This window comes from Diadema antillarum, unplaced genomic scaffold, assembly GCF_040938485.1.
Source record: "Diadema antillarum isolate AM-2024a unplaced genomic scaffold, OU_Dant_1.0 seq00000173_RagTag, whole genome shotgun sequence".
In the NCBI taxonomy this organism is placed as follows: domain Eukaryota; kingdom Metazoa; phylum Echinodermata; class Echinoidea; order Diadematoida; family Diadematidae; genus Diadema; species Diadema antillarum.
This window is the reverse complement of record NW_027271242.1, coordinates 1,033,878-1,044,233: the sequence shown is the minus strand read 5'-3', so window position 1 is coordinate 1,044,233 and position 10,356 is coordinate 1,033,878. Positions and strand designations below refer to the sequence as shown.

The following is a 10,356-nucleotide window of genomic DNA, read 5'->3' as shown; positions in this document are numbered from 1 at the left end:
CCTCGAAAATTGATAAAAATTGATATTTTGCGTCATTGATTAATGTTAAATATGGTAATGATGTACTAAAAACTCATTTTTGTTACAGTGGAATTGTCTTCATGTTCCATAGATCCTTGACAGCTTTCTACCTTTGACCTCCAATGACCTCCAGAGGTCAATGACCTCAAATTATCAGAATTTTGATATTTGGTGCAATTTGTTGATGATAAACATAACGATGTCCTAACAAATTCATTTGTGTACAACTGAATCGTTTTCCTATTCCTCAGATCCAGGGAAATTATTTACACGTCTCTGCCTTTGACCTCTGAGGACTGTGACAGGTCAATGACCTCAAAATATCAAAATATTGATATCTAATGTATATTCAATGGTTAACTGTATACCTGGTGTGCAATCATGCATTATGCTATTAGCATTTATACTACAAGAAGTGTCTTCTCATTCCACAGAACATTGGTCATTACCCTGTGTATATCCAACTTTGACCTCTAAGGACAGTGTGAGGTCAGACTTTTAGAATATCACTAAAAATTTGTGTAGGATTTCAAATATTGATGTTTGGCTTCAATGGTTTAATCCTAAATGTTTAATCATGTACAAATCACGCCTTGACGTTAAAATCAAAGTATGTATCCACATTCCACAAAGCATTGGTTCATAGTGGTTAACAAGTCTCAGGAATGTGAGCGGTCAATTACTTCAGAAATGAAGCTGACGTGTCTTCAGTGATGGCAGTGACCTCAAATATAATATTTATGTTTGGGTTAGTCACTTTATGCAGACTAGCTTGCATGAAATTATGTGCAACATTATCCAATTTGCACTGGACATAATTTGTACGCTTAAACATGGAAGGTGGGGAGAGGAGTACCATATTTTGGGTTGATGCTTAATAGTTTGTGAACAGGCATTATATGGCAAAGTCCATTGAACTGGATGAAAGGGTGACAGATGCTAACCAGAAAACAACAGGCCCACCTCATCAGATGTACGTCACGAGTCAAACAACCAGAGTCGTACAGCCCATGAGTTACGCAGCCCACGAGTCATACATCCCGTGACCTAAACACTAGATGAACAAGGTCAATGAGCTCGACATCAAATATAATAGGCCCACAAGCTGTGCGGTCCGCGAGCTCGACACTCGAGGAAAACAAGGCCCACGAGATTAATATATGTATTACATCAGAGAGCTTAATCCATTCAGTTGAGGTCTTTGTGGACCTCCCCCTCCCCCCATGTGTCGGACTCTTATGGGCCTGGTTTGCCTAAGTGTCAAGCTCATGGGCAATGCTACCTAGTTTCGAGCTGGCGGGCCTGTGTTGGTCAGTGTCAAGCTCGTGGGCTGTATGGTTCCGGTGAATGACTCATGGTCTTGAAGCATACAGTGACGTCATGGACCATCTGTAAAGCGACATACTGTGAGGCATAACATGCATTCCACATGAAGCAACCCTGTGTCTTGCAACTTGCTATTGTCATCCAATTAAGTTTGGGTCATTACGTCAGGCAATTTTGGGCATTTTTTCAATGACCTGTTTAGGAACCTCAATTCCAAATAGGAGTGGAACTACTATTTACTCTAATTGTCTTCTTTATGCTCGATACTCCTTAACACTTGGGCCTGGCCAAGAGTTGTGCCCCCATGCCCAAATATTGGTTGTTTCCACTAATGGCCGCCATCCGGTTTGCATCCAATGTGTGAATCAGGGTGCGCTAAGCAGCGGGTAATATCACCTGCATGATCCGGTTAAGACTCTCTGCCAGCAAGTGATGATATAGTGTAACCTGCTGAAATTGGTCTAGATCTATACCCTCGATCTCTTTCAAGACAGGGCAGCATCTGCGTCTTCAGTGAAGCACGCGATTGAGCCTACGTACATTGCACGGATCGGCACACAAATCTCCTCCACGACTAAACTGGATAGACATCCTGAGGTCAGACCAGCGTTCTTATAGGTGCACAACCACTGTATGCGATCATCAGAATCTTCCAATGACAATATCTAAACAGTTTGGGTGAAGGCAAGCTTGTCTCTATGATGAGTGCATTGCACATAGAGTACAGGATGCACGAGATGATAAGAAAGCTTCTTTTTGACTCGCGGGATAGGCTACAATCCTTTCTCAGGCAGAGCAAGGAGGTACTAGGCCTAGTACCTCCTTGGGCAGAGGTTCTGAATTATCGGGTCGTGCTCAGTCTGCACACAGTGAGCTGAACACCATTATCAAGTATACGTGTATAATGATTGTGTGTAATGATATTGGAAAAATGCATGGAAAAAATCAAAATACATGTTTATGTATTTTACGTGGAATCAGTTCCTGTCTGTTGTCTTGGAAGAAATGCATTAATCTTGCAATGTTGTTGTTTATTATTTTCCCTCTCCATCACGAGTATATATGGAACGTGTTGATCAAAGTTTTTGTGATGTCGGAAAATGCGAGGCTGTATTGCAGGTGGCCTATTGCAGGTGGCCTTCAATTTGTTTTTCACAGTATATTGACATGTTTAACAGACTGTAACTCACCAAGATGCCTCTTGAAATGTTTTGAAAAACTTCTGCTTGATTTGACATGAGCGGATGATTATCAGTTGTCTTTCTGCTTTTTTCATCTTGTGTGAAACAAAGCATTGTTTTCTCTTCAAAAGATAGCGTGCCAATTAATCTGCACTTACTGTTGGTGCTCTATCGGCCCTATAAGACATTCAAACCCACCTTCAGCCTAGACATCCGTATAGGCGTTGTGGTGTCGAGCGGGATCTGAACATCTCTCATGAAGCGAGACTTCTCTTTTCTTTTCTTTTCCCCACAAACAATGTGAAACAAAGATATCCGTAGGCGTTGTGGTATGTAGACGTGGTAGAGCGAGAATTCTCTTCTCTTTTCTTTTCTTTTCCCCACTAACAAACAAGTTTAGCAGGAAACACAGAAGCATTTGCACATACTGTTTACATTTCCCATTGCATGCTTTTAACATCGGAATTTTCACGTACACATTTTGCCTGGAAAAGAATTACCATGAACTTTTCAACACAATACATGTTCAATAGACTGAAGCCATTTGGTTCATATATAATTTACTCGACAGAGTGATTTATAGGGGCCTGCAAACAGTAGAATGATGTGCCCCTTAACATATCAGACTACTACATCTCTTGAAATGTCTTCAAACGTAAATTAAAGTCATTCCTCTTAAATGATTACTCTCGGTCGACGAATGAGGTCCTCGTCTGCATGTCATTGTCGATCTCGTCAGTGTGACTGGGCCGTCCATTGAGCGGTCTGCCGTCACGCTGTCAGTATTCTCTTCGTCACCATCACTCTCCACTTTGTATCAGTCTGACAGGGCGCTTCAACATCTCCGATGACACCAGTTGACTGTTTGGAGTTTGTAATTGCACTCCAAATTGGCGTAAACCAAAGTTTTGTCTTATCGTGACTCATAGTTTTTCCTTATGTCCTGCTGCTCGCCGGTTCAGTCATGACAGTCAGATCCTCATCACATTCACAGCGTAGGTCTATGGTGCATTCAGCGTCGTTAAAGATTAGTTGGTTGACTTGGAGGGGGGGGGGGGGGGAATGATGTACCAAGAAAGGGGGACTCCTGACTCTATCTCTGTAGTTTCCAACTATTCTCAAAGTTCCTCAAAATTCCAAAATACTCTGCTGCCTTTGCTTCACTACATAGACTTCGTGTGAAGCCGCTCCCACTGTGCTTGCCACTCTAACATATTTCTGGGCTGAGACATGTTTTTTAATAACTAATTTACTAACAAACTTCCTTTCCCTAAAGCATTTCATTGGCTCAATCTTATAATGGGGTGTGGCGTTCACTAGAAATTAATTCCTAACTGGTCAAATGTTCAATTTGCTCCTCCTATTCGTTTCTGTGAAAACTCAATTTTCTGTGATTCATCTCAATTTCTGATTAACTCGCCCACTCTCTTTTAGTTTCTTCATTCACTTGTTCTCTGTAACCACTGGTAAAGACTTTATTGTTACTTGGATATCAAAATGATAAACCAAATGAATATTAGTGTCCTTAGGCTATGGCAACCAACGTCATCGTTGTTCTGGGTCATTACCCCTGAATTTGTCTATGGAGTTCCTGTTTGACCCACTCCACTAAACAATAAATGCTAAAATAGAAGGATAAATTCTGGCAGGAGGGCCACCTTCTAGCTCAGAGGGTCATTTATGTTTGGGGATCAGAGGGCAAATACATGTCATCACGTCATTCCCCGTAATTTGGCGCGGGGCTTTGGGATGGAGAGTGCTGACCACTAGCGCGGAAAGTAGCCAACATCAAACTCATAAATTCCTATGACCATAGACTTTTCTTGGAAGAGGTGGTTTTGACCAAAAAAAGAAAAGAAAAAAAGAAAGGAAATAGCTGGAAGGAAGATAAACGGTTTCGTAAACTCCAAGAAGGGGAAAAGACTGAACATATATTGACCTCACAGGGTGTCTAGGAAAACGACCGCATTGTTCTGTTTTCTTTTACTCTCTATCCTATTCTATTCTATTCTATTTTATTTTTTATTATAAACATGTGCTAGTAGCCATCTGGGCTACAATTGTGTTTGTTTTGTACATCCTCTAAAGGTCACCAGAGGTCAGAGGTAGAGCCCTATCTGTGCTCTTTGGAATATGAAGACAATTTCTTGTAAAACAGGTATGCTTGTTTTGTACATCTTAACCATGTTTATCATTAACTAATGACACTACAGATCAATATTATGATATTTTAAGGTCATTGACCTCTAAAAGGTCACCAGAGGTCAGAGTTAGAAACCTGTCTTTGCTCTTTGGAATATGAAGACAGTTTCATTGCAAAACAGATATGCTTGTTTTGCACATCTTAACCATGTTTATCATTAACTAATAACATCACAGATCAATAATATGGTATTTTGAGGTCATTGATCTCTAAAGGTCATCAGAGGTCAAAGGTAGAAACCTGTCAATACCCTGTGGAATCAGAAGATTTGTAGTACAAATGCATATTTAGTGCAGCGTAACCAAGATCTAAGCCTATCATTCACAAATGCCTCCAAACATCAATATTCTGATATTCAAAGTTCATTGACCTCTGGAGGTCATCAGAGGTCAAATCAGACTTACCTCCTGATCTTGAAATGAATCTTTTGGTATGTACTAACACTGGTGAAAGTTTCATACTTTAGTCAAATTTTGCACAATTCTCATGATTTTGAGGGTTTAACCGCTCTACTATATACCCGATCTTCTTATGACTATGCATGAAGACACCATATAAGCAGTTTGTTCCCTAGACGATGAAGTGCAAAAAATAAATCAATAAAAATAGTGAAAACATACACGGGCAATTATGATATACACACTGTCCTTATATGTAGGTCCCTACATGGCTGTTCCTACTTTGCATATTTTGCCCATAATTTGCATGTTACTAAATATTATGGATTCAATTCATTTCAAAGTTTATTTCGTCTTTCGACAGAAACATAGTGATGTACATTTCAATTTCTCAGGCAACAGAGAATGAGGTAAATGTAACATTGTAGAATATAAGACAATATATAACAGGCCTATATTGTGAGATAATACGACAAAGGACTGAATAGTATATCAACTTCTTTTCTGCGGCCCCTGGTCACCTTCTTGTTAGTGGATGTTATTATCTTGTCATTTCTGTCGAAACTTTATGAAAAGCTGATAGATTGCAAGAATGGAGAAAAGGTGATGATTTGGTAGCCATTTTTTAATGCCAATTATTGGTCTTGCACTGAGAATTATACTTGTTTATGGGTTTGTTTGTTATGATTCAGCGTACCTAACTCTATGACAAAAGAGCCCAATTCCCAACATTAAGTCCAAAGAACTGCTATGAATCACATTTTGTCAATAACCCCGCTATGACGGGACTACTATGGAGCAGTAAGTATTTCTTCGATCAACTTGAATCTACTAAACAAATCAAACAACAACCCCTCAGCGGCAATCATCCTTCTGACCTGCTGATTTTTTTCCCTTGCACTTTGAGGCCTCACGCTCCTAATTCAACTCGCGCATTGCCTACCGGGAAGGCAGTACAAAGATGAGGTAATGTTATTTTTTACCAAAAAAATCATTAAAAATCAGTCAAATGGAAAATTGCCACTCTTGGTAGTGTTTGACATTGCTTGAGGACAGGAGCTTCTGCAGGTTATGAAGAAGTTGAATGAATCAGGGTTTTTGTATTTTTAATGATTTTTATTGATGTATAAGGTAATTTGCTATTTTTATCATTTTTGAAAGTGACTGTATGACTAGTCTCGTATGGAGTCTCTTAACTTTTTTTAGAGCTGGACAACATCCCAAAATATGTTGTTTGCTTGAAAGCAGAGAAAATTTCCCTTCATCTGCTTCAATTTAAAAAAATTCTATGATTCGATTGATTTTTTATGATTCATAGAATATGCTGCATTTAACACAGGTTTCTATGGGAGCCTGGAAAAGGAGCGTGAGGCCTTTGATGTTACCGAATACTATGTAGTATGCTTGTTCTTCTAAACCCACCGATCCAGTCCTTTTTCGGCGGCGATTTGGTCCCCCCGAATTTGCGTATAAACCCGCCCATTCGACCCCCTCAGCGGCGATTTGGTCCCCCGAATAGGCTTCTTCGTATAAACCCGGCGATTCGATCCCCCCTCAGCGGCGATTAGGTCCTTGTGAAACGGATATTTGGTCCTAGAATACTATTTCCTAAATTCGAACCCGGAAATAAGGTCCCCCGGAGTGTTTCTCCGGACGGACATTATCTCCTACCACACCGGTGATGCCACCTAACTTGTAGCATAAGAAGGAAAATATCAAGGAACTTTAATGAGAAAAAAATCCCCTTTTGTTCTTACCAATTTCCTTCGTTTTTTTAGCTGTTTAATCACAAGACATCTACAGCTGGCAAGAATTAAAAGGAGTTAGCTCTTTTTGCAATGATAAACTCTTCGAAGGAGCTATATTGTTGGACGAGCATGCGCATAATCATTAGGGCGATGGAGCATAATGTCGTGCCACCGTTTCAGTTCATTGTTTTCCTCTTTGGTCAATTTTACACATGATGAAAAATAATAATGATTATGATAATAATAAGACGAATAATACCTCAACTGTTACTGAAGAAATGTTTTACAGACGAGAATTCATGTTGGCCCAGCAAAAAACTTATCTAGTTCTGGCATGTTTTTCTCATCCCCACCTCTACTTGCACACACACACACACACACACACACACACACACACTAACATACACACACGTATATAATGATTTTTATAGATGGTGATGAGACAATAAGAATTCTAACGATAATAATAAGTAATAAATTAATAAATATTTTTTGCCTTATTCTGTTCAAATGTATGCAAATTGATTGCTTTTCTGCTTTTGTGTTTACGTCCCAAGCCCTTGAAGACCGGTAACTCGGTCGAAAGCTCGGGAGAATAAAAGGCTATTAGTGAACATACTGCAACGTCTGCGAGAAGTCATTCCTCCGTCACACCTACGTATATACTGTTTATATATATATATATATATATATATATATATATATATATATATTCATTTGCGCACATTATTATGAAACTTTGATATTCCATATTTATCAAAATCCTTAATGTAATTGTAAATGTGTGGATGCATGTTGGTGTGTGTGGGTGTGTGAGTGTGTGTGTGTGTGTGTGTGTGTGTGTGTATGTGTTACTGTGTTCATCTGTGCGTTGTTGTATACAAAGGAAGGTTCAGTGCAATTAAGAATGTCAGCGTTCTCCGAAAGGAATTTAATTAAAAAAAAATGAGGGATGACAAAAATATAAAATGTACATAGCTTAGAATTCTATTGGTATTCTAATATTGATAATAATATGATATAAACTGTTGACTTTTATTCAAGAATACAAAAGCAATATAAAATTTCCCGGATAAAACAGATACATAAACATTTTATCTCTCTGTATACCATTAGCTATAATACATAATAAGTTAGTTATTACGTAACGATAACTGTTTATATAATGCCTCGATATATGTATGCAAAATAGAACATTGAAGCAAGTTTGAAAGCCCGCAATCGTGGTTTATAGGCAAGATGGACAATGACTATAAGATCTTTCACACTGTTCCGCTTACAGAGAGTTTATGAGGTCTCAACCCAATCCAAACCCTGGCATGACTAGGAAAATTGTGCATGTAGTTAGACTGAAAGACAATAAGGCAGAAATGTCTTGTAAAGCCTTCATCACAACTGGGCCCTGTTTTATGAGTTAAAATTTGAGTATCAAATTGATTTTAAAGTTGATTTCTATTATAAGTCTATGGCAGCCTGTGTGTTAAGGAAATTCAAAATCGATTATATCCTTTGAAAAAACAGGGCCCTGGTATGATAAGTTGATAAGTTTCCGTAACACGCGATTTGGACAACCATCGATTGAAACATCTAGGAACCGTTCCATGGAGATGATATCACTCCAATATTGATATATCACCTAATGTCAACTGAGCATGCGCAGGTCACAGCAGGCAATGAACAAACTGAAATAATTCATGAGGAATGGTGGGAACTCGTTCACAAATACAAATGACAAATTTTCATTATTGCAGACGTGAAAAAGGAAAAGATATGACAATTTCCACACAAAAAGAGACTCGTACTATGTAACCTCTTTCATATGCCCCGTAGTGATTTGTGTGTGTGTGTGTGTGTGTGTGTGTGTGTGTGTTTTAAATCAGAAGATTGCTCTCCAAACGTGATTAACAATGGATTAGAATTCTCTCATGATCTAATTCTCGAATGGACAAACTATAAAGAAGCGAAAAAATATGGAGTTACACAATTAAATTTCAAAGTTGTGAAATTGCTAAATCTCAAAGTTGTGGAATAGAAATTATCTTTCAAAATGTAACCATTAGCTGTGTGACCTCTAGCACCGCCTTCACCGCCTGAGTTGCATTTGATGTGATTAAATCATCAACATAAATCATCAACCCTATATATATAATTTTATAATGCACTTTGTAATCCACATGTCTAGTTTAGAATTTTGTTTTATTCTATATCCACGTAGAATAAATCATCGAAATCAAGTCTGCTGTTAGATGTGCTCGAAAAAAGTGTGAAGCCACGAGGAATCCCCACTTCTTTCCGCTTCCCGGTGGAGATTCATCTCGTGGCGTTTCAAGGTAGTGAAACAATGAACGAAGTCGGGACCCATTGCGTCGCAAATCACGTCGTCGGCTAGAAAAGCGTCCAAACAGTCCGACATGTTAGTCGGGAGGGTGGACGTGAAGTCGGCAGGGACCACGCCTTCCGTCGGCACTGGCAGAGCGAGTTGCCTCACTATCCCGTCGATGCCAGCGGCTAAGGTGGCAGCCATAGTCAGGTAAGGGTTTCCGCCAGCTCCGCCGATGCGATTCTCCAGGAACATGCCACCGCCATTACTGGGATCGGAAGGTAGATGGAGGCGGAAGGCGCAGGAGCGATTGTCGATGCCCCACGATGCCGTGGTTGGTGTGGACGGGGAAGTCCCGAGTCGGTCGAGGCAGTTTATGGTCGGACACATGAGGAGAGTCATTGCCGGAGCGTGGTGGAGGAGTCCAGCCAGCCAATGCCGCGCCAGAGCTGACATCCCATATAGGCCTTCCGGATCACTCATCAGCGGCATCGAGTTTCTCGCATCCCAGAGCGAGTGACAGAAATGAGACGACGACGTCACGGTCTCGGCATGCTTAGAACGGAAAGACGCATTGAAGCCATTCTTCTGGCAGATTTCCTTGATGGAAGTCTTGAAGGTGTAGCCGTTGTCTCCTATGTTCAAGCCGTTTGTGGGTTGATAGGTCACTTCGAGTTGACCGGGTCCTGCCTCGCTTTCGACCGTCTCTACATTCAAGCCCATCTGCGGCAAGTACTGCAGAAATTGCTGAACGAGTGACTCTGCGCGAGACAAGTTCAACAGGTGACCGCAGTTAGATCCAAAGAAAATGGGATCGTTCGAGGCTGCTTCCTCCACGACAAATTCGAATTCGTGGGCCCCCAGCAACGATATCCCCATAGACTCGAGCTGCTGGATTTGTCGGAGGGCGATATTGCGCGGATGTGCCTCAAGCGGCGCGCCGTCCACAGTGACGTCGGCAATCACACGGGTCGCGTTGTCACGCCACGGCAGTACGCGGAATGACGTCAGATCCGGGAACGTAACTGCGTCGCCCATGCCCCTTTCGTACCAGAGCCCGGTCCCGGGTACTTTGAAGCCCGTTGGATCCCTGATCATGTGACTGAGAGAGAATTTGACTCCTTTGTCTATTTTTCCCTTGAAATGATGGATTGGGACG

The 10,356-nt window shown here is 40.6% G+C and overlaps 1 protein-coding gene across 1 annotated transcript; it reads right to left on the bottom strand.

Moving 5' to 3' along the window:
• Positions 1–9,119: 9,119 nt before the first annotated feature.
• On the bottom strand, positions 9,120–10,076 carry LOC139728335 (lengsin-like). Its single transcript, XM_071639280.1, has one exon. It carries the CDS (start codon positions 10,074–10,076, stop codon positions 9,120–9,122), a length of 957 nt encoding a protein of 318 aa, XP_071495381.1.
• Between the last annotated feature and the right edge of the window lie 280 nt (positions 10,077–10,356).

What these genes read in the sequence shown, in the direction of transcription:
- LOC139728335 (XM_071639280.1), bottom strand. Translation starts at nt 10,076, where the DNA reads ATGGGGATATCGTTGCTGGGGGCCCACGAATTCGAATTTGTCGTGGAG.